Genomic DNA, 26,084 nt, shown 5'->3' with positions numbered 1-26,084 from the left:
CCTTATTTATCAAAGTTCTGACATTATGGTGCACAACTGCAAATTTAATTACCAAAATGTGACTTTATTATTATTTTAAAGTTACTAAATTTGATTAAAAAGAAAAGTTTGTATTTTGGTATATTGTGTAAATGTTTATTTCTGAGATTCTTTTAAACTTTTGTATCTTTGTGTGAGGAACAAACTAAAATGTAAGCTGCTAAAAATTCCCTCCTTCCCTTCCCTTTAGACTTATCACTGGTTTTCATTTTGTTTCCGTATTTAAAATCTGTCTCTCACTGATGTGACGCCAGACGAGGTTATCTGTTTCCCTGCTTAGATATTAATATGAAAAGATGCAGTCTCGACTGCTCCAGATGTCTCTGCTCGCGGATGCCCTCGGGGCCACCGCTATACCCCGCGCGCGCACCTGTCATACATTCTGCTCCCGAGCTCGATCCAAGCCGGAGTGAGTGAGTGAGAGCGTGTCACTCAGCGGCTCCACCCCTCCGGTAACTACACCCTGCTCAGAACCGAACGAACCTGCACATGAGACACGTTCACCGTTATACAGGTATCCCCCCAACGTCACTACCGTGGCGAAAAGTTATTTTAGTTGTTTATGCTGGGGTTTTAGGGGAACTTACGTGGGCTTGGTAGGGTCTAAAAGGTAAAAATGAGAGGGAGGATAATTAAGACGAAGGATGTCTTGTGGTTCGAGTCGAGCTGTACGTTCTGGAAGCTATTTTTTCTCTGCGCTCTCGTGCCGCTCCCAGTGCGCGCAGAAATCACTTGCGCCTCGTGCTTCGCACCAATACGTCGGACAGCTTTTGTGAGCCGTGACTTTGGAAGTGCACCGGATGGCAGTACTGATAAAAACTGGACATGGAGACTTGATGGAGCTCAACTTTACCCTGAAGCGCACGAAAAATCTCCTCCCGTGTCCTGGAGAGAGAAACTGCAGAATGCGCACATCTCCAGAGCGGAACGGACGAGCCCAGCTGAAGAAAAAGACGGAAAAGTTTATCCAACATCGTCTCCAGAGGAAACCAAAGTAAACAGGAGAGAAAAGCGCAGTCTGTTTCCGTCTGACAGCGCGGCCGGTTCTCGGTTGGAGTTCAGGCGTACCGGAGGGGTTGATGGTACCGGGAAGAGCCCCAGGCAGAATGTGCCACACCTGATCACGTCCACCTTCGCTCTGTCCGCAGATTCGGCTCATAATCAGGCCATGGTGCTGTGGTCCGGACCCAACAGCAGCGTGAGTGTAAACTTTATCCAACGTATTTCGCTTGAAAAGCCCTACTTTAGTAATTTTTAATCAGATATACTTGTAAAGTTAAAATGGAACAAGTGGGTCATCTTATTGGTAATTTTGTATTGTGATGACTTTGATATTCTGGAGTAGTTCACAAGCAGGGCTGGCGCGCGGCAGCTGCAACACCAGAGCGCGCACGCGTGCGTCACCTTTTTGTTTCTGTATAGCAAAAACTATTTTTTTTTTTTTAACAGAGACAGCAATAAAAGCGTATAATATAAAGCATCGGTAAAGCATTTGGCAGACACCTAATTAATAGGCATTGAGAACATAATCCATAAATGAGAACAATTCAAAGTAAATCTGTTTCCCCTAAATATTAACATTTCTTTAATAAATGTGTACTTTCCTTAAAGGATTATATTGATTATTGAAAGCCACCAGTTTTCATAATACCCATATAACAATGTCTCTCTTATTCTGACGATTTCTAAGTATGTGTGAGAATAATATTTTTTCTCTTTTTTTTGTCTCATTTTGTAACTTTCTCTGAAATTTCTCTTCAACTGTTTACTTATAAAGAATGATTGTATGAAAGATTTTTTGTTACTGTGCCTTTATTTGTATTTATTTTCTGAGCATCATATTTCATACAAGGCTTCTTGATTCTAGTGTACTTCCTTGCTACACACTATGCAAAAAGAGTAGAATGTCCGAATATGTAGTATTTATGAAACTGTAGGCTAACAATACCCCAATGACCTACAGTACTGCATCTTCTGAGATAATGAAGTGTGCAGCTAGTGGACACTTTTCTGGCCCATAAGGCCATGGTTGCTAAGAGAAGTAGGAAAAAAGAAAAGAATTGTGAGCCAAGTGCTTTTGGTAAAAAAGTAATTTCTTGTGACTAAATATTTAGTACATTATTTTGCTGTTGTTGTCAGTAGTTGTAAGTGTCAGCATGGTGGATAAAGTGTGGAGAAGCAGTTTGTTCGAATCCAGCACATGCTAAGAACTTACAGGATTTTGGACACAGCTTTTGTCTAATTTTCCATCAGCTGTGGTTTGATGCATACTTCATTGGGGCATCTGTTTGAGGAATGCAGAATGTGTCAGAAGAATCTGCCAATAAGAACATGGTTCAGTGCACAGTTCCTTGTCAGTTACTTGCCTGCACCACTTTACTTTACAAACAATTAATTTCTTTAATCAGTAATCCACTTGCTGCATCTGTTAGATATCTACATCTCTAGTGCCCAAGGTGCTCAGCTTGTATTTCTCCATATGCTGCTTTGTTTTGAGTGTGAATGACACATTTTTTTTTTAAATCAAAGCTCATTCCTTTTCCTTCACAATTTCTGTGCCTCATCTGAAATATAAATGACTGACTCTGTCAGCAGACTTTTAGATTGGCAGAGTAATACCTGCAGAATTGATGTGTGCGTGCGTGTTTCTGCAGTACTGCTGATGCCATTGGTGTATCTTTCACCAAACCGCATGAGTGATGTTTTGCGATGCCACAGATGCACACTGAACATCAGAGAACAGATAGCATCCCCACAAACTCTTTCTGTCTCTATCTCACCTTGGCATACTCACATTTATTTTATGGCTCACAGACATTCACTGTATTGATTTGACACATTTAACACTGCTATACATAATGAAGCACCAAATTGTTTAAAGTATAACACTTAGTAATATATTTAAAAAGCATCATACACAATCATGACATTAAATGAAAAATGAGACCCATATGGTATTTTCAAAAGATCCGTTTAGGATGTTAGCACGAGAAGAGATGACACCAGTAGCCTCAGCGGCAAGCAACAAATGAAGCCCTATGTCATGCCAGTTTTCATATAACGTGAAACCTTTCCCATTGCTTCCTGTAGACACTCCTGTCTTATTACCACACAATTGATAAAGCTATTGTCTGGCCTTTCACACCTCTGTTGTTCCTTGCTCAATCACTGACATGCAAAAATACAAGTGCTATTTACACACTTAGATGCAAAGGCAATTATAATTTTGCTAATTTGACTGTTATTATAGTGCAGCCTATCTTAAATACACTTCTTTGCTCCAGAAGGTGAGAGCAGATGGACAGATACCTGTAGAGTATAGTACCAGGATACAGCTACACTCAAAGGCCATGCATGTGTGTGTGATGACATCACGGAAGAATTAGATACAAGGTGTTCCATTCTATTGTAAGAGCACTGAGAAGTGGACTTCACATGTTATTTCACCATCTTAAGGGGATAGTTCACCTAAAAATTAATATTCTGTCATGTCAATCCACAAAAATTTGGTTAAACCATTGAAAGTTCATGCAACCAAAACATTCAAAAATGTTATAAAATCATAAAGTCATTGTCAAATTAATCCATATTAATCAAGTTGTTTAATCCAAGTCTTATGAAGAGTAAATAAATTGTTGAAAAACTCCAAGGCAACAAGATGCATTCAGATAAGTTGTCCCAATGATTGTCTTAATAATTATACTATGTAACATTACTTTGAATTTGTTTGTTCATTAAATGCAAAATGCCTCATTTATCCAATAAGTTTGTCAAGACAACAGATTCCATGTTCAGCAATTTTTCAATTAGTAAAAAAAATATATAAATCGACGATATAAAAACAAATGTTTAAATACAGTCAGCCAACAGCAAAACAACCATTTTATAGAAACAATTTGTTCTTGCTGCAATGCATGCTGGGAACTCACAAACCTTTAACATTTCATCAATATCACATTCCCTGGGGAAACACTTGGGGGAACTCTGTTGGTCTGACATTAGTTTTCATGTAGTTCATGTAGAAAATTAAATTTCTTAAAATGTAAGATTCAAAAGGTTTCATAAACTGTAAATTATGTAGTCTTTTTAATTAGTGTACGATGAACAAATTTAATTAAATGTCAATATAATCAAAATGTGTTGCCAAATTGTCATATTAAACAAAGTAACAGATTTTTGTCACTCAGTTTAGTGCTTTAAATATTAAAATGTATATTGATTAAATGAATAATACATTTATATTTAAATAAATATACATGGATCTAGTCTGAGCGACTCAAGTTTTGTTAATCTGTGATGATGTTGCAAAGTGTTCCGAATTAACGCATTTTGTCAAGTTAAGTGAACTTCAATAGTAGTTAAGTAAAGAGAAGTGAACACTGCATAGGGACCCTACCAATTGGACGCAGCTACTGTACAGTTTACATTTATATGATGATATTCATTTGTCTTATGCTGTACGGCTTTCAACTAGAATAACATTTGCATGTTTGAAGCATTTGCTATATTTTGGTGTTAGTGGCTTTAGTGACCAAATTGATCCGTCACGTTCAGCAGTTTTCCTGAAGCAGAGTGAGTGTGTGTGTGTGTGTGTGTGTGTGTGTGTGTGTGAGAGAGAGAGAGAGAGAGCAAGAAACTGTGTGTTCTGCTGAAAGCATACTCTCTTTGGCCTAATGTTTCTGAAAGCTGAAAGCTTTCACTTTTGATTCACGGCAATGGAGAGGCTGTTTGGCCGCTTTTTCAATTGTAAAAACAATCAATGAAAATCCATAAAGATGATGGAAATGCAAGAGAATCATTTTGCGGCCCCTGCTGCGTTTGCCCTTGGGTCCTGATCCATAGTTTGCCCTCCAAAGTCCACGATGACATTTTCTCTGAGAGGAGCCCCCATGGAGAACTCATTGTGAAGGTGGGGTTTGTATATTTTGCTGTCTAGACAAAACAGATCTTATGCAAATGTGGCTAAGGAAGCACATTCCCAATGGGAAGTCACTCCGCAGGAGTTTGATTGTGATCGAGCAGTGATTTTAGCGTTCTAAAAAACTCTGCGACCTGCTGTGAGAGAATCACAGATTATGGCTGTACAATCATAGTTTGCGCAGGGTTTATTTTGTCGCGCTCAAGTTTCATGTTGATGCTCTGTTGATGCCCTACAGGAAGATGGCAGCCAAGTACATCCAAGTGTGGGCTTGTGCGTGCGTTCATATGAAACTTTCAAGGGTGTGTGCGCATGTGTTCGTGTGGGTATTCATGGCCTGCGGAGAGCATGAGGGATGTCCTTGAAGAGTTTGGCTGTCCATCCAAATGTCTACACATCCTCCAGCAGTTTCACTCTGGAGTGACAGCCAAAGTGATTGTGTGTGTGTGTGTGTGTGTGTGAGTGAGTGAGTGAGTGTATGTTCACTCGTGTGTGTGTGTGTGTATGTGTGCGTGTCCTCTCTATCTCAGGGCAGCAGAGTGGCAGAGCTTCTAGCAGTAAACACTCTTGAGTTGGGCAAACATCAAGCCTTGTTAGTTTTAAAGGACCTTTCGATATCAGGGCAGTTTGAGAGGATGCCAGTGTTCTATGTAGTTTTGCACCATAACACTTAAAAAAAAGTTTCTTAAAAGAAAGTGAGTTTTATTCAAAGAACATGCATCTTGAAATCTTTTTATTTTTTATATTTTTTTTACATTTCAAAAATTTGGAGAACATTACAATAAATCAAAGGTTAACAGCCCATCTATAGGAATTAAAAAGGATAAACAATTATGTAAATGCTTGAAAAAGATAAGGACCAACCAATAATATTGATATAATTTTAAATAATTTTTCTATGATAGTATTTTTTTAAATGTAATTTATTCTTGTGATGTCAGCTGAAAATTCTTTATTAATTACTCCAGTCTTGAGTGTCACGTGGTCCTTAAGAAATCATTTAAATATGCTCATTTGGTGGTCAAGAAACTGTGAAATATTTTTTTCAGAATTCTTTGATTAATAGAAGGTTCAAAGGAACAGCATTTATAAGAATTTTTTGTTCCTTTCTTCACTTTTCTGTAGTTTGCACAAAGATGATGAAAGATGTAAAAAGTTTCAGCAAACTATGCTTTAATACAAAAATCAACCTTCTGATATTAGCTATACAAAAACTAACTTCGTGTAGTGGGGCATTTTAGAGCTCCATTCCCTCTGTTATGGACAGCAAGTCATACCCGTTTACCTGCATTACCCTTAAAAACTGAATCTGTGCAAATTCTGTCTTCTATAATTTATCACTAACATTAATGTGCAGAGCTGCTTGCATAACCTCAGGATTTATTCTCTCAAACCCTGAAATCTCATATTCATTATTAGAATCTACCAGAGCAATGTGAATATATTTAGTTAAACTCCGTGTTTTACAGATTCATGTTTTGTGCCACTAACTAATTTTAAAATCACATGATTTATGAGACACAGCCATTCTTAAAATATAAGAATATCCAGTACCAATAAAAGTTTGAAACTGAAATAATTTGTCATTTGCTCAGCAGAGATTTATGTACAATTTGAAAGGAAAATGAAACAAACAGCCCTGCTCTCAGCGTTTCTTCAGCCGAGGATAATAAATATCTGGAATAAAAAAATATTTCTCTTGTCATTGTAAAAAATGTGGTTGTAAAGCTTAGCAATCTTAAATTAGAGAATTACATGGATACAAATCTAGTAGTGGTTCCTTAGAGTCGAACCTAAAAATTTGATTTCTTTTTATAATCCTGACCTTTTCAGTTTATCCAGATATATGTGCACATTTCCCAAGCTCCATTACTCAAATATTTGCTGACAGAAATGTGGTAGAGATGGTTAGTTCAGTAAAGTTCATATTTCCGACTGTCTCTTCTGTAAAGGGAAATGCAGAACAACTTTGTGTCAATTCAGTCGTTTAAATGTGTATACAGTATTTATTTTTTTTGTACATCAGTAAATGTTGCTCATTTTAATTAAAAGGTTGACCAGTAATAGATATCAGTAATACCAAGGTGTGAAAAAAGCTCATGTGTTAAAAAATTAAGCATAGACCGCTTAAATGGCATCCAATAATTTACATTGTACTACTACTAGATGTCATTTAAGCTGTTTTTGCTTCATTTTCTTACCTTTTTTCATCTGTCAACGTGAACATGAGCAACCCGATGGTAATATAATACAAATGTCCATGCATCATGTCTTTTATATAAATAATTCTGCAATGCTAATAATATTAGACTATAAAGACTGATGGAGATTTATGATTTCTTTTTCCCAGATAAAGTAGTATGTGCTGGCAGGGCACATTTCCACATACTTGCACTTCTCTGGCATGCACTGGGTTTAATTTAAACACCGGATGATTATATAATCAAAATACCAAAATATGCATTAAAGTAAAAGTAAAAATAAGAATATATAGTTAATGATGATAGATTCAAAGTACCCTCCACTAATATGGCACCCTTGGTAAATATGAGCAAACGGAGCAGCTTCTTCTGTTTGAACTGCTACCCTCTGGAAAACGCTATAGGTCCATTAAAACACGCACCACAAGATTCATGAACAGTTTTTATCCAAAAGCTGTTACCCTACTAAACTCTGAAATGAAAAAAAACACACTACAACACATTCTTGATATTCAAGAGCATGCATTAATGACAATAACATCTGTGCACTTTACTTTATATTTATCACTTATTTCTATTTTTCTTTTGCTGTATACGTTGGGAAGTCTTTAATTTCGTTGTATGTCTAATTTACAATGACAATAAAAGATGAATTGAATTGAATTGAAAATAAATCTGCATCATTTATCTTTTTGATCTTTCACAAATCACAAACTTCTACCTTTCACTGAAGTAAAACAACTGAAAGTGGGGTAAACTCACATTATGAAATAAACTCTTTAATGCATGTTGGCCACGATTATTAGCATCCCTAAAAATTCTTATGAGTAAAATAATTATATAAGTATATTCCCATTCACACACACACGTTTATATATATATATATATAATATATATAAACATTTAGCACACCAGGGTGACTTGGAACATGAAATTGTCCAGCTATATCTTTCTTTTCCACAGCATTATAAATATAAGGAACACAAAGGCCAAATTCCCATAATCATCCATCACAAAGAGCAAAACCAAATATAAATCTGATGTGCGGAACAAGATTGTAGAGCTTCACAAAATAGAAAGTGGCTGTAATAAAATAGCTAAAGCATTGAAAATCCCCAGTTCCACCATCAGGGAAATAATTAAGAGATTCCAATTAACTAAAGATGTTACAAATCTGCCTGAAAGAGGCGTGCCTATATTGTCCTAATGCACAGTGAGGAGGAGAGTTTGAGTGGCCAAAGACTCACAGCTGGAGAACGGCAGAGATTTGTTGAGCCTTGGGGTCAGTATGTCTTAAGAAACAGCCCCTATATCACCACAAGTTGTTTGGGAGGGTTTCATGAAAAATCCTCCTCGCTTATCCAAATTAAAGCAAAAGGAGCCCCTACCAAGTATTGAGTACATGTACAGTAAATGAACATGCTTCCCAGAAGGCCAACAATTCACTAAAAATGTTTTTATTATTATTATTATTATTATTGGTCTTATGAAGTAAAAAACCAAAGACATAAACTCTGTGTGCATTACATTTATTTAATACATGAGTTTCACTATTTGAGTTGTATTACTGAAATAAATTAACTTTTCCACGACATTCAAATTTATTGAGATGCACCCGTATGTCATGTTCCACCAAAGGTAATATAATTTTATATTTATTGTTTTAAATGTGAAATGTAACAAACTTCTGTTTGTGGAATGTTTAACTTTTGCCTAAAGCTGGGCTGTATTTCATTAAAATAAATGCAAAAAAAATCAAAGTAACAAATTAAATTCGAGAAAAAATAAATATATAATTTATAAATATTATATAGGATAAATTGTCCAAATATTACTCAATAATAAATTGTGCTCAGTAATAACAAAATATGTGAGAGCGCCCATGCACCCTTTCACATTCAAATGTATGCAGACCAGTGACCTGATTTTCCTTCCAATGGGATTTGTGGTGACAGATTTATTCATTATGAGCTGCTATCCATGCTTTGTAACAGTACTGAATAATAATGAGCATGCAGATTAATTGTGGTTATTGTACACTTTCCAGGGATGTAGGGAGCAAGTGTCAGATGTGACCTGGAGAGAGTATTTGTCAGTGGTCTTTAGAGAGTGTGTGTGCATAATTGTGTGTGTGTGCACTGATGTGTGTGTGTATGCCTGTGAATGTCTTTGAAACCTATGTGTGTGTCTAATTATTGGTCTGTAGAGAGTCAGCTTGTCTCTATGTCTTTTTAATTAAAGGCAGAGGCAGCAGAGGTCGAGTGGGTATCCAGACTCTAGAGAACCGTGGTGAAAGAGAAGAGCAAAGGAAGCCAGGGAACAAGAAACAAAGGAAGTCAGATCAAATTAAAATAGCATAACATAAGAGGTCACTCAAAATTTAGAAAGCAAGCTATTATAACCCAGTTCTGACACAGAAAGGAAGTGACATCACAGAATCTGTGTTTAGAGGGAGCAAAGATACGTTCGAGTCAAAGTTAAAACCCTTGTGTGTCTTTAATGTTAATGATGCAACCTTTTTGTTTTAGTCTGACTCTCTTTATTTTGACTTTGTTCAGATGACAGCTCAGTTCAATCTATTTTTACCTCAATGGCATAACTTTCACTCATATTTCTAGCCCTTTAACCCCAGTGACAGCTTGCACTAATGTTCTGTGGCAGGTCTGAAAAATAAATCTCCTCTAAAAGGCTACATCCTTTTAAAAAATGACTAACACCTCTGTTTAACATTGTGTGGAGAAGGGCCATGAATATTTACCGCTTTATATGGGCAAATAATCTCACAGAAGGTTTTTCACGGTGGTAAACAGTTCATTGTTCATCTAACACTTTTAACAATTTTTATTATTATTATTTCAAGGGCAAAAAACAATTTTTTTCTTCACATTTGTTTTCACTCATTCTTCACATGATGTGCTCCAGCATCTTTCAATTTCTCCTCAATGGGAATTATAAAATAAAAGGTCTGTCTTTCTCTTTGCTTTGTTGTTGTTGTTGTTGTTGTTTCAGTTAAATAAATTGCCATAGATAAACATTATTTTGAGGCTCTGTTAAACTAGTTTACACAGCCAGGGGGTGCAGTTTCCTTTGATTTTCCATCAAATAAATTATTTCAGTTAATAAAAAAAAATGCCAGTGATCCACAGTTAGGAGAATTACACTCACCTAAAGGATTATCAGGAACACCTGTTCAATTTCTCATTAATGCAATAATCAACCAATCACATGGCAGTAGCTCCAATGCATTTAGGGCTGTGGTCCTGGTCAAAAACTGTGGTCCTGGAACTCCAAATTGAATGTCATAAAGGGAAAGAAAGGTGATTTAAGAAATCTTGAGTGTGGCATGGTTGTTGGTGCCAGACGGGCCGGTCTGAGTATTTCACAATCTGCTCAGTTACTGAGATTTTCACGCACAACCATTTCTAGGGTTTACAAAGAATGGTGTGAAAAGGGAAAAACATCCAGTACGCAGCAGTCCTGTGGGCGACTATGCCTTGTTGATGCTGGAGGTCAGAGGAGAATGGGCCGACTGATTCATGCTGATAGAAGAGCAACTTTGACTGAAATAACCACTCGTTACAACCGTGGTATGCAGCAAAGCATTTTTGAAGCCACAACACGCACAACCTTGAGGCGGATGGGCTACAACAGCAGAAGACCCCACCGGGTACCACTCATCTCCACTACAAATAGGAAAAATAGGCTACAATTTGCACAAGCTCACCAAAATTGGACAGTTGAAGACTGGAAAAATGTTGCCTGGTCTGATGAGTCAAGACATTCAGATGGTAGAGTCAGAATTTGGCGTAAACCAAATGAGAACATGGATCCATCATGCCTTGTTACCACTGTGCAGGCTGCTGGTGGTGGTGTAATGGTGTGGGGGATGTTTTCTTGGCACATTTTAGACCCCTTAGTGCCAATTGGGCATCATTTAAATGCCACGGCCTACTTGAGCATTGTATCTGACCATGTCCATTCCTTTATGACCACCATGTACCCATCCTCTGATGGCTACTTCCAGCAGGATAATGCACCATGTCACAAAGCTTGAATAATTTCAAATTGGTTTCTTGGAACATGACAATGAGTTCACTGTACTGAAATGGCCCCCAAAGTCACCAGATCTCAACCCAATAGAGCATCATTGGGATGTGGTGGAACGGGAGCTTCGTGCCCTGGATGTGCATCCCACAAATCTCCATCAACTGCAAGATGCTATCCTATCAATATGGGCCAACATTTTTTAAGAATGCTTTCAGCAACTTGTTGAATCAATGCCACATAGAATTAAGGCAGTTCTGAAGGTGAAAGGGGGTCAAACACAGTATTAGAATGGTGTTCCTAATGATCCTTTAGGTGAGTGTATAAGGATAAGCTATATTGTTCAACTTAGGCTTTTAAAACATGAAAATCTTAGCTCATCCTTTAAGTAGCCAGTTAAAGTAAAATAGTAACCTCTCAGTAAAATAAACCTCTCAGCTGTTGGTAGTGTTATGAAGGCTGCTGCTTTCTGTAGAAACTTTATGCACTGCGTGTGTATGTGTGTTGTGTATGACCGTATATGTTCACCTGCTCACGCTCTAACTGGGGATCATCTTAGAGCGATGCATATTAAGGTCATTTATATTCACGCATGTATATTAATATACAGATATGTGTCCTTGAGGATTATGTTTAAGGAGCTGGAAAATGTACAGAGTTTTTATTATGGCCCTGTGTGGCCCCCAGGCTTTCTGGTGAATAAACACAAAATAAGATCCAGAAGTGTGTGAAAATGATTGAAATTTTCAGCAAGGCAGAATCGAGCAATGCGATGATTTGTGGATTTTCCTAAGGCAAAGCAGTGAGCATTAATAAAACATAAATATGAATAAGTATTCTCCTTTTCTAGGTGTGTGTATGTGTGTGACAGCGCACATCTTTTGCTTTTTTGACTGATGAGAAAACGTCTCTCGCCCCAAAGCACAAACTCGTTCTTGAAATTCATCTATTGTGTGTATTATCCCCATAAACTCTATTTCATGCTAGGAGTGTTTGCATTTCAAATCATGCTGTGAGAGCTCTGATATACATGCAAACACATAACACAGAAAGTCTTTCATTTACCTTGATGGTTTATCATTACAGTGAAAGCGGTGAGATACCCTACAGCCCCAAATAAACCACCGGTCACAAACATACAGTAGTACAAAAGATTTGATTACTGCTTCCAATCTGATACGATGAAAGCAGCCCTTCCATTCAACATTCATTTTTGCCTTACCTTGTTATACTATATTCAGACATGCATAGCATATGATATATATATATATATATATAAACTACTTTTTCATCCTGACCCCTCCCTCCGTTTTGTTCCATATTTTAATGGTTTGAGGTTTATTTATTCATACGGCAGCATCTAAACATGATACTCAGAGAGCTCTAAAAGACAGATTGAGAGGGAAACAATATAAAAGGGAATTAAAAAGAAAGAAATGTTGGATTAATATTCCACACACTCCATGCACACACTGAAACGGATTGTTTTAATTCCACTAGAGTTAAACTGATATATTATGCCCATTCTGTTTATGATCGCTGGATTGAGAGAATAAGGATTCCTCCGTTCTTTGTATTTTTATTCAAATTGTGAGCACAAATTTCAGTTTGCTGCTAACTCAGGGGGTGTATTACAGTACACAGAACAAAAAATTGTGCCAAAAACACTGAGATATGAGCTTCAAAGTCCACCAGGGAGAAACAAAAGTCACAATGTGCTGCATGTCTCCTTTGAGAGCAGAACTGCAATGAACGTTTCTCTGCTCTCATAGAAAAAGTATTGCAATGGAGAATTCAATGTTGTTCTTTGGGTTCTGTAGAACATTGCTGTAGGAATGCCTCTGGAACAATGAGCAGGTAGTTCCATTTTATTTCACCATTTTAATTGAATTCATCTGAGTGTTTGAAAACAAAGTCTCTGACCGAAAACTGACTCAGAACATATAGACTTTTTTAATCACCTACCCATGTTAATGTGATTTTGTTGTGTAGAGTTTCGGAAACAGTTTTAATTATGGGCTTCGTCATTTGCAGTAAAATTACCAAATGGGTCTTCATGTTTTCTTGATTGTTTGTGCTTGCGGTCCCAGATTGCCGCTGTATGCTCTCAGATACATCCATAGTTTTGCTAGGTTATCTTTGCCTCAAACAACCTGCTGGGGAATCATAAGCATCTGTTTTACTCCCCGATAAGGTTGATTGTTATACTGGCACTAAAAAAGTAATTTGGCAAATATCGTTACTTGGCCTAGTCAATAATGTTCCAGTCTTTAGCATAGTTTGGCATTTCAGGCATTGTGACTTGAAGCATAAAAGTGCATGTGTTTATTTGGGAGATTCATTAAATGTTTTTTAACACTTTTACCTTTTGACATATTTGATGTTATAGCTGTTGTTCTGTACTTTACAAAAATATATAAATCAAATCTAGATGGGATTAACAAAAGTGAAATCATATGCATATATCTTTTTTTTTCTTCAAAGCTAAAAAAATGAAATGTTGTACTATTTTAGAAACATTACTGAAGACAATCAGCAAAACATCTTTTTCATTTGTAAATGTATGTAAAAAAAATATATTACTTTTTATAAAATGTATTAAAATTAATTACTCACTGCACCTTTGCATTGGTTCAGAATTTGCATTTCCTGTGCATTTTGACAAATTGTAGAGTTGTATCCAACATTTACACATTATTAAAGAACTGAATGCGTTAATGTGTACTGCAAAATGTGATGAGATTTATCATGAACAATTCACACTGGGCCTATTTGACAGTCCAACAGCAGTTTCATTTCATTTTGCCTGAGGCTTTTTATTTGTTGTTTAAGATGTTGATTTAGTTGAGGTGCCAGAGGCTGGTATTGTACTGATACCAAAATGTTGTTATTGATGCAACAATACTCCCCAGTTCAAGTTGCATGGAGTTAAGCCAAGAGTGGTGTCATTTATGTTCTGTGGCTAGTAAACTAGAAAACCTCACAGGTCTTATTCTTGCCTTAGAAAAAAAAAAATATATATTAGGCAACAACATTCTATAATGGGTTCAAAAGAAAAATGAAGAAAGTAAGACTTTCAGTCAACAAATTGATTTAAAATGTCAACCTGTCCCACTCTATATATTATTTCACTTTTAAAAACTTATAGCTTAAAAGCTGAAGTTTACAAGTGTATCATGTTTTCCCATGAGTGGATTTTAAAAGGCTTATGGTTCACTTTGAGAATAGCCTTGAGTCTTCTTCAAAATGTCAAGGTCCACAGCAACATAAATAAAACAGAATAATTTTAGTAGGGCTGTCACTTAAAAAAAAAAAATGTATGGCCTGAATCCTTTGGATAAAAGCATCTGCTAAATGCATAAATGTAAATGTAAAATAGAGATCAATGGGGATAAAATTATCAAAACATTTGTTATGCTTATTTTTGCCAAAAGGCACTTACTACGAATAGTTTGAATATTATTGTGAATTGGACAAACTTAGAAATCTGCTCATTTTTTCATGTTTTCTGTACTTATTTAGTGGGTAAACTTGCAGATTGTACACCTCTATTGAATTGATATAAATATGGCAAAATATATTTAATGGGAATCACGTCTAAAACATTCAATAAAACAAAACAAAAAATGTAACCCTGCTGCTCGTGATTATATACGATGTGTAAAGACACAAAACGATCGATCTGTGTAAGAAACTGAAAAGTATTTATATAGGTTTTTTTTAACCTCTGATTCACGCAATGTCCAAACTGTTAAAAGCGCTTCCTGAGCATGCCCTCCTAGGTGCGTTCTCAACATAGACAGTAAAAGAAATGGACACAGCGACCCCATTGGATTCAATGGAGACAAATGAAGTCAATTAGAAGCACTCACTTTCGCAGACTCAAACTGAGCTAGATGATGTAGATTGTCATGTGAGCAACCTGTCTGACAATTGTAAGTCTTCTAATCGCTGTGCCAAGAGAAATCTGAATCACCCACCGAATCTTGCAGACGTTGTTGAATAATTTTGTCCCATTGCTTTTATGGACTCTCTATGAGCTTCTCCCTTGACTTCATGCCTCCACGCCCCCTGATTGCCTCATAGACAGTAAAAGATTGTCTGCGAGCTTCTCCTCCTGTCCATACGGTAATTTCTCTACTATGCGACAGAGAGTCACAGGTTATGACGCAATTGTTAGCCTATTTTTACGAAAACTGCTTCTACGGGGCCACAATGTAAGATACAAGGTAATGGGGCCTTATACATTTTTGTATTTCTTTAGAAATAATGAATGGACAAATGGAGTCTTTAAATGCCTCAGATGTAAAGTTATTTGCTGTCAAAGTGACGCCAAAATGAATGGGAGTCAATGGAATGCTAACAGCAGATGAGGGTCCGCTAGCCAATGGTGGCGTCCAGGGGTGCTTCAGTAAAATATGAAACCCTGCCCCCCTGGTTCTCAAGCAGGTACTGAGGCATCTTATTCTTGCATTATGGCGGATCGCAGACTTATAAGTTCATAACCGCCACCTACCTACTCAATCTACAATCTCAATTAGGAGTGTCAATGGTCCACTTGAGAGATAGGTGGCAGTAATTCACTTATAAGTCTGCGATCCACCATAAAGCAAGAAGAAGACAACGCCTCATGCACCTACTTGACAACGCACTCAGGAGAGTTCTAACAGTTCAGACATTGCATGAATCAGAGGTAAAAAACTATAAATACTGTTCAGTTTCTTGCACAGTCCAATCGTTTTGTGTCTTTACACATCAATGTATTGTCATGAGCTGTAGTGTTTACTTTGGCTTTTATTTGTGTATGTTTTATTGTTTTATTGTATGTTTTAGCCATGATTCCCATCCATTTACATTATAAAAGTGATAGACTACAACGGTGTGAGTTAAAAATCTTGGTTTGTATTCTAATGAAGAAACAAAGTCACCTACATCTTGGATGCCCTTTGGGCAAGCAGATAAACATAAAACTTTCATTTTTGGGTGAACTATCCCTTTAATAAATGAGCATGCAATGTGTACAGGTTCTTTTTTTAAAAAAAAAAAATGGAATTTCATGGAAAAGATATTTATTTTTTGTAATTTAATTAAAAAACAAACTTCTTTTATTGTGGATTTATAGCAAACAAACTCAAATATTTTGTTATTATTCTGATAGTTACGATTTACAGTTTAGGAAAATTTTAAAAATATTATCTCAAAAACTGATAATATTCCATTTTGAGCTTTATTGAGCTTGTTTTAATTGAGCTTTATTGAGTTTGATTAATTTTGAGAGCAATACTGGGTAGCTCTTGGGCTAGTTTAGAACATGCAACACAATTATGGGAAAGACTACTGACTTGACAGTTGTCCATCAACACACTCCACAAGGAGGGTAAGTCACAGAAAGTCATTGCTGAAAGGGCTGGCTGTTCACAGAGTGCTGTATCAAAATATATTCATAGAAAGTTGACTGAAAGGAAAAAGTGTGGTAGGAAAGGGTTGACCACATTCTTGGGAAGATTGTCAGGAAAAGCTGATTTAAGAACTTGGAAGAGCTTCACAAGGAGTGGACAAAAGAGTTAGCACATCAAGAGTCACCACACTCAGACATCTTCAAGAAAAGGGCTACAGCTGTCACATTCCTAAAACCAAGCCACTCCTGAACCAGAAAAAATGTCAGAAGCTGTTGCCCAGTGGTACAAAGTCCTGTTTTCACATGAAAGTAAATTTAGCATTTCATTTGTAAATCAAGGTCTGGAGTCTGGAGGAAGACTGGAGAGGCACATAATCCAAAAGTCCAGTGTGAAGTTTCTGAAGTCAGTGATGATTTGGTGAGCCATGACATCTGCTGGTGCTGGTCCATTGTGTTTTATCAAGTCCAAAGTCAATGCAGCCATCTACAAGCTTTATGGAGATGCTGATTTAATTTCGCAGCAGGACTTTAGCACCTGCCCACAGTGCCAAAACCACTTCCAAGTGGTTTGATGACCATGATATTACTGTGCTTGATTGGCCAGCCAACTCACCTGACCTGAACCTCACAGAGAATCTATGGGGTATCATGAAGAGGAAGATAAGTAACATCTGACAAACAATACAGAGGAGCTGAAGGCCGCTATCAAAGCAACCTGGGCTTCAATAACACCTCAGCAGTGCCACACAGGCTGATCGTCTCCATGCCACGCTGCATTGAAGCAGTAATTCATACAAAAGGAGCCCCAACCCAAGTATTGAAACATAATTAAACCTGCTTTGGAGATCTTGAACATTTCTGTTTTGTAAATTCTTTGAGAAAATATTAAAATTTTCCGAGATACTGAATTTTAAATTTTCCTAAGCTGTAAGTCATAACTATCAGAATTAAAACAAAAAACTCTTGAAATATTTCAGTTTGTGTGCAATGAATCTAGAATATAAAAAGCTTTTTTGAATTTAGTTACAAAAAAAAAAAAAACACTTTTCCATGATATAAATTTTTTTTTTAGATGCACCTGTATGTTGTAATTCCGTTAATGTTTCTATGGAATTTTGCAGGCACAGATTCTGCACTGATTCAGTTATGATTAAAAAGACTAATTAATTCAAGCAGTTTTATTCAAGCCACTGGGTACACATTATTTTGGTTAAATGCAAATGACTTAAACAGAAGTGATTTCTGATCTTATTGAATAGGGCTAAAACACATAATGTACCTTCATTTATATTAATATTGTGAATTATTAAATTATAGTTTAATATAATCATATATTTAATTACATTCCAACATTTTTAAGTACTGGGCCCCAGAATAAATGTTCAGTAGGCACTGTTTATGTAATTTTAATGTAACAAATGTGACTACATGCATTTGCAGGTAACTTAAAGGCAAAAACTGGTTTATATTCAGTTCAAAATAATAAGCTAGTTAACGCTGTTCATGTTGCATGTGCTTTTTTTTACTATGTAAACCTGATGTCTTTTTGTGCAATATGAAATATACATCCATGTACTGTAGTAGTCATTCCTGCTGTTGTTGTTTTTTTATGCTCATAGGCATCAGAGTAAATGTCCAGTTTTAAACAGATCCTAAAGTTATATGTCTTTCCGATTCAGTTGCAAAAGCTTTATAAAGTGTTGTCAGCTTCCTTTGGAAGAAACATTAGCTATGTTGGTAGTACTATGCCATCTGTTCTTACTCCCGTTATCGTTTTTGATTTTACTGCTACTTGTTATCACTGTCAAGTTAGCAGCCTTCAGTAGATACTGATTGGTCTTAGCAGGAGTTGTTTCCATGGTATCACAGAGCTCAACAAAATGGTCATGCACACATAGACAGTAAAAACACACAGCACTATAAGCTGCAATTTAGATAATCATATTTCATAGGCAAATGCAATAAAGTATATGAAATAGATATGGGAATTATGGAAATGGAAATGTTCAGTTGTAGGATTCAGATAATAGGTATTTTATGATATACTGGCTCCAGCTGAAAAAGACAGGAATGTTGAGTCTTAAACAATGTTGACATGTTTTGCATGTACTGTAATAAAACATTTATTTCAGAGAGAACAAAAGGTAGAGGAATAAAAATATGAATGAAATGGTGAAGCTTTTTCATGTATTTGAGGTAAGAAGAATAAAGCGACTGAACAGACCTCAGCATATTGACTGTAAAATGACAGTAAGTCATTCATGTTTAAACTGAATCTGATCTTCGCTAGAACATGAACTGATCAAAGCCACCATTCATATGCAAATGTGATTAAATCTGCATAACATCCCTGCACATATTATTGACCTCATAGAAACGTACAATAGAAACCTCGACTTTGACATTAATATTCATTTTCAGCCCCATGGACTCCCATCTCTCTGTCGCTCTTTCCCTCTTTCAGGAAATGTAATTAGTTCCAGTATCACGGTGGTTTTGCTGGTTCAGGAAGCTGAGTGAGTTTGACTGGGGTCCTGGTCTTTTAGATATGCTGTATTTGGATATGCTAATAGTTTGTCCTCTTCTGATTGGTTAATTAACCTCAGATGAAAATGTCCCATCACTGTGAGGAGTGAATGAGGAGTGAAGGTTGCGCACACATGCATATGCAAACACAGGACCCGGTACATCAGCGTTAGTAAAGTCACAGACTATGCTGGAATAGGTTTTGCTATAAAGGCTGTGTTTGTATCTGCATCCGTTTCGTAAATCATTACTCGATTTTCTTTCAGGTTAATGACAATACTCCTGTTGACTGAACTCTCATTAGGGAACAATCATGGAGTGTGAAATGAAATATTGGACCTTTTAGACTAATATTTCATTAGTGTGTAGAGGCGATACTGAATACTGTGTTCTCACACAGACACGGTCGCAAAGGGACCACTTACTGTCTGCTTTTGATTCAAAGTCTCTCTCTATCCCTTTCTTTTTTGTGTGTTTTTTGTGTCTGTTGTTTATGAGTGTGTGCTCAGAATGTTTTGTCGTGAGAAGAGCAAAGTGTTTTACCTGCCACGTTTCAGTGTGACATTTGACAGCGTATGTGTGTATAGCATCATGTTTTTTTGTTCTGTCTCTCTCTCTCGCTCTCTTGCTCTCTCTCTCTCTCTCTCTCTCTCTCTCTCTCTTCTTCTCCAATGACCATCATTACCTCCATCAGGCTGTCCTGGCTCTGAGTGCATTGCCTCTTATTTTGCTGTCATCTCAAGATAATAAAATTCACACCTGATATTTACTCTCATCCATCACTGCAAGGCTGCCTGACAGACATTTTATCATTTAGCTTAGCACATTAAGAGCGCTGTATCTGGGGAAATGTGTAAATGGAGATTACTGGGTGATTTGTTAACTGTCTGCATGTTTTTCTTTCAGGTGATCTTGATTTTGACAAAACTGTTCGACTTTAACCTGGGAACTGTGACGGAGAGTTCGCTCTGGAGGTAAACCCACTTCTTTGAATGGAAACACCATGGAGTTTATTCAAAGCCTTTTAAGCATCAGTGCTCTGGTACCCCTTGTCAAAACAAATTACGTTTTAGCATATTTCACTTATTAAAAATAAACTTTTTGGATGTAATTATTGGGTGGCCAAATGTCCTCTTTTTCCCAGACATGTCGGGATTTCTAAATTGCCTAAATTGTCTGGGTTTTAGCTTGGTTTTCCTGTTGTTTTCATACTTGCTGAAGGTAATGATGGAAAAGCATTTCGACCAATAGTGTGCTGACCAATCATGTCATGCGAGAAGTTGAGATCTCCAGAGAAGAGTCAAAGCTATGGAAATACATTTTCAAATTAGTGTTACACAATATACCTTTACTAAAAATGGCATTGTTTTAATAAGATCCATGTTTCCTGAGTTGCATTGATGTACAACAGTAGGGCAGTGTGTGTGGAGCGCTCTGCTTCCTTTCCTTGCATGCACACTGGCAGCGCCAAACTTTATATATCCACGCGGCACAGGACTTAATAAGTTTTAAGTGAAGGAGTTAATAAGTAATAGATTTATTATTGACACAGCCAATGGTCAAATACACACACAATTATGTTAATTTGCCCATCTTGGCTCATGACTTAAAGGGATAGTTCACCCAAAAATGAAAATTAGCCCATGATTTACTCACCCTCAGGGCATGCTAGGTGTATCTGACATTCCTCTTTCAGATGAACACAATCGCAGTTATATTTAAAAATGTTGCGCCTTCCGCTATTCATGCGTCATACTCTCGAACGCTTTGTTGTGATGTGAAGTTGCAATTTTATATTACAATATAATAACTTTAAATTAAATATTAAACATAATATCAAAAAAGGCACCTAAAGTTTTAACCAATAATATTACAATAAAACTGTATTATAATAAAATATGTTACATGTGCTTTAGTACGTCAGTAACACTTCAAATGGAATGAACTTTAAAGCATGACAAATTATAGTTTAATCAATTATTAAAATTTACTTAAAACATTTAATTTGACACTATTACAGAGCTGGTTTTAAAAGTATACATAGATTTGTTAAGAAACTGTTTTTTTAAATATACTTTTAAGTTTTGAAGCACATTCAGTAGAATTAAGCGCACCTCTTTTTCATCGTAAATTCATGCAAATACAGAATCCTCTGTTGTAAACCTTCTGTAAGTAAAATTTACTGTTCCTCATGGGTGTGTGCTTAGGACTCAGTATTTTATATTGAGAGCACAGGGACCATTTTGCAACAGTACTAGGAAAAGGGCAGGAACATTAAGCGTGCATTCTTCCAATATTATCTGGGATGAACCTTTTAACCGCTACAGCACTGCTGAACCAGTCTGAATGAAATGATCAGAAAAAACTGTGGTTTTAGTATTACGCTTCTAGCCCATTACAAATCAACACACATTCTTACATTAGCCACAAGTGCGTTAGTGGCAAGTACACCAAACTATATGAATGGCAAAGATCTGGGATGAAATTCTGCTCGGAAACACTTTCACTGACTACTGCTGATATGCCCCTGGGTGAAGTACTTAATCCCTGTCTTCTCCTGGGACGCTCTGTACCATGACCCAACTCTCTCTCTCTTCCTGTCATAGTGCATAGACAATGGAAAGAAAAGAACTGCAAGGTAGCTGTGTAAGCCAGGCTTGTACATAGAGAAAGAAAGCACTGACTGTACATTCTGTAACCTTACTTTTTGAAAATTTTCCCCCATTAATTTCGACTTCACATCACAGAGAACAATCATTTACTCATTTATAAACCCTCACTATTCACAAAACACCTTTTTTTCTGGCTCTTTACAAGCTGCTGAGAAGCTCGTTGCACTTTAGTATGCTTTTTTAAGTTTCAGATTAGACTGCTGTGGTATATTTCTCTCTGGCTGTCTGAAAGGGTCTGTTTAAAATTCCCTGCTTAACTGAGGCGTTTCTCACTTGAGCATTTCCAAGCTATTTTATCCATTAAAATGGCTCCCAGTGAAATCTGCAGTTCACTGCGATTAAAGTACCTTTAATTAAATGTAAAAACCCTAGACCCTCAATTATTTAATGGCTAACTGGTTCTGTGTGAACTAGTATAGTCCCTTTACTTATATGCTTCTGTACTGCTCAGACCTGTTAAGATTGCAGTGGAATTGGGGTTTCAAAGATGACAATTCTTTTGATCTTAATTGAATTTAAATAGTTTTTGGAACAAAACTAAAATGATAAGTGCTTTATATAAGTCAACCTAAATAGTAATTCAACATGTTATTATCAGTTTTATAACCACCTCTCTGCATCTTAAATTTGTTTTCATTTACTCTGTTCATTATAGTTATGTGCTTGATATTCATCCACTTATTAAAGTTGTGATTTACACAAAAATGACTCTATGAATAACACATGAATGTAAATGGAACTGAACGAAAGCGTAATTGTAGCCACAAGCACAGCGTGATCATCATCATCAGTACAACTGATAGTTGGATGGACCTTTGTCCATTTTAATTAAAAGAATAATGCAGACAATGTTGCATTAATTAAACAGACTACTTGATATGTTTTGGGAGATATGCAATATGACATCATACTTTATCAACAAGCCATCACTTCAAACATGTGCATAGACACAAATTCACACGCTCCCACACACATACCCACTGCAATCACCTTGAAGGAAGGCTTTGTTTAATTTCTTTTTGGCTGCAAGCCCTGATGAGATTTCCTCTCCTGGTGTGTGTCACACAGAGGGAAGTGAGCTGGGGGGTTTACTGAGAGAAAAAACAGAGAGCCATCATCAAACTTCCACAAACAGAAATGGCATAAACAGGAAATGAGGAAGAAGAAAGTGGAACAAAGTAAGAGCGAATGGAAGAAAGAGAGAGAGAGATAGACAGTAGTGGGGGGAGGGATGTGGCATCATGTTATTAAAAGAGGTGAATGGTAAAGCTCAGCTTGCAGGCTGTAGTAAATGATGTCGGTAATAACAGTATGAATGATTAATGAATGTTGCTGTTGGCAGCATAAAAGGAGCAAAAAAAAAAAAAGAAGAAGAAGACAAATCACGGCTCATTCAGAGGAGCTAGTTAATCACACTCTCCTGTGTTTTAAATAAAGATGCATGCTCTTAAAGTATCCAGCATGCCCATGCAATTGTTAAAATCACACACACACGTACCCAGGTGTATTTGTCCTGAGAGGAGGAGTAATATCCCCTTGAGTACAGTGCAGATCTGCTGGATGAGAGAGAGAGAGAGGGGTGGGGGGGAGCTTGACCAGACCAGAAATGTCAGAGGAGCTTTTTAGAGCAGGCACTCAGCACTGTTCGAGGGCGCTCAGAGAACAATCTTCCTCTTCACCTGTGCCGCTACAGCTTACACAACCCAAATAACCTCAACAGCTCAGAACGGCAGTGTAATTGTATCCAACGGTAAAAGTGTCAGAATATGAGCACTCTTAGGGCATTCAGAGATGAGCACTCGAGGAGATAATGCTTCAGACGACACATACACATGCGCTTCTCCGGCACAGCAACGTGTAATTATCTGGCTTAAAACCATTAGCAATGTAATACTTCTATGAGTTCAGCGGTATCTCCTGACTGCTGTCGTTCATGCTGGAGAAGAGATGGTGTTAATGAGTCCTGATGGAACGGAGACGTGCACACACACAACAGTTTCAGTCAATTACGCCAATGACTTCTAAATTTCTCTAATTTAATTTCTCTAAGTTTCGCTGCAGATGTGGCGCACCGTGCTCCTGACACGACGAGTTACAGTGCTTGTGTGGGATACGCTGGTTCTAACGTGGCCCATGATGTTTCCCGTTCACCCTTTATTTTGCCTGTCTTATAAAAAGCCAACAAACTGTGTCCATATGTCCATGTTATTTTGAGTTTTTGTACTAACCAGCTGTGATGGCAACAAGGGAAGCATAAAGAAAGGTTTTGGTCATGTGGTTTCTGTCTCTGTCCTTCTAGGTAACAGTTTGTCAAATTGAACTTCTTGATCCACATAGCAGTATATTCAACATCACATACGTTCTTAATGGCTCTTTTTGTTGCTTTTGCATTTTCAGTCAGGACAGAAAAATTACATGATGCAGAAAACCTATTGTGTCCCTCCTGATTAGAACAAGCTGAATGCTTTAAAAAAAATCCTCAGCTCTTCTTTTGTATTTTTACTTTGGTTTATGCTTTGTTTGAAATCAAATGTCTGTGTGGGTCAATGACACACATGTTTCAACTATAAAGAAAAGGAAACATCTTTAAAATAAGGAAAATCTAATATTCTATTTTTATTGCTTTTCCAGTTTGGAAAAACTTCTACCCCATTTAAGAAAAGTTTCAGTTTAATGACTCGTGGTGTAATGATCATATAACATTTTTCTTGTGCATGTTCCTTGTGTCAGTGTACATGAAAAATCATTATTTTGGCATATTTACATTGGATTTTAATGTTTTAATAAGGTTCCATTACTTGTTAACTATATTAATTAACATGAACTAGCAATGAAAAATACTTACAGTTCCATTAAATTATATTAACAGATACAACTTTTAATAATGTATTAATAAAAGTTTAAAAAAATATGAACATCACATCAGTGGGCTTTGTATATATTTGTAGGTCAGTAGATTTCGGGACAACATATGAGAAGCTGACGGATAAAGTGATGATCAGAACGATGCTGAGCTATCTGTACGTCTGTCCGACCAATAAGAGGAAGGTGAGTGTGTTGAAATGCATCAGAGATACAGACGTACAAAAATTGTCAGAAAGAAAATATCAAGCTAATATAATTCTTCCTCTTCCTCAGATCCTGATTTTATCTGATCCGGAGGTGGAGAGTAGTTTACTTATCAGTTCTGATGAAGGAGCCACTTTTCAAAAGTTCAATATTAACTTCTACATCATGAGTCTTCTGTTTCACCCTACTCAGGAGAATTGGATACTGGCATATAGCCATGATCAGAGGGTATACACAAACACACACACACACACTGCCTCAAGAGGTTCTACTTATACTGCACAATTAAAAGCAGATAATGTGGATAATTAAGTGTGAGCAAGATAATTACATTTGTTGGCTGCAGTTAGGGATCTTACAGTGAATGTGTCTGTTTCTCTTTTGGCTGTAGCTTTATAGCTCGGTGGACTTCGGTAAAAAGTGGATTCTTGTTCATGAGAGAGTAACTCCGGGGCGATTCTACTGGTACGACTCACTCACACATACACACAGATGGAGTAATTTTTTTTTACTGATCATCAATCTCATATAACACTGTGGCTCATATTCATATAGTTTGCCTACAGTGCAATTTCACACTGAAAATGTATCTGACTGCAAGAATATACCTGCATGCACACACACAATCACACATTGGAAATTAATCCAACATTAAACCCACTCTCTACATCCAATACTCTGACACTAATAAACTTACATACACACACTTTCAATGTCTCTTTCCCTTCTCTCTTTCTCTATCTATCTCCATCTCACTGTCATGTCACTTCTCTCTCCCCTGTGCGTCACATTAGCATAAGTGTAGACTTTTGATCAGGTTTTATATTTTAATCCCATCAGTGTGTGCTTGTGTGGGGTGTAGTAAAAATAACTGGTTGCCTGTCACATGCTTGATGAGCTGTGGAGACAGCCAACAACATTTCTTCAACCCTGGGTTTAACATCCATATGCACACACACATTTCTCTACATCCTTTTAAAAATATATAATACATCTTTTCTTTGCTGCTTCGTACTGCAGCACACACACACACACACTGAAGACTGTTCTGATTGTGTTTGTGTCACTGAAGCCCTGCTGTGTCAGGTTTGGTGACTACAAAAATGGAAAATGAAGAAGTTTAGCCTCAGACTATAATGGGTCTCGGTATCAGACTGGGTTTGAGAGGAATGTTTAACCCCCGTTCAGTTATCGTCTAGATGGGATTGAGCGAGATG

At 36.9% G+C, this 26,084-nt stretch overlaps 1 protein-coding gene across 1 annotated transcript in view; it reads left to right on the top strand.

The window, feature by feature from the left end:
* Positions 1–205: 205 nt before the first annotated feature.
* LOC113094568 (VPS10 domain-containing receptor SorCS3-like) overlaps positions 206–26,084 on the top strand; it is a 53,183-nt gene continuing 27,304 nt past the window's right edge. The window contains exons 1-5 of the mRNA XM_026260153.1: positions 206–1,237; positions 20,033–20,100; positions 24,747–24,846; positions 24,937–25,095; positions 25,259–25,332. Of these exons, the coding sequence (XP_026115938.1) occupies positions 656–1,237; positions 20,033–20,100; positions 24,747–24,846; positions 24,937–25,095; positions 25,259–25,332 (983 nt within the window). The 5' untranslated portion in view covers positions 206–655. The remainder of the gene's footprint in view (positions 1,238–20,032; positions 20,101–24,746; positions 24,847–24,936; positions 25,096–25,258; positions 25,333–26,084) is intronic.

Source organism: Carassius auratus, unplaced genomic scaffold, assembly GCF_003368295.1.
Source record: "Carassius auratus strain Wakin unplaced genomic scaffold, ASM336829v1 scaf_tig00215410, whole genome shotgun sequence".
NCBI classification, from domain to species: Eukaryota; Metazoa; Chordata; class Actinopteri; order Cypriniformes; family Cyprinidae; genus Carassius; species Carassius auratus.
The sequence above is the reverse complement of the archived record's forward strand: the minus strand, read 5'-3'. Positions and strand labels throughout refer to the sequence as shown.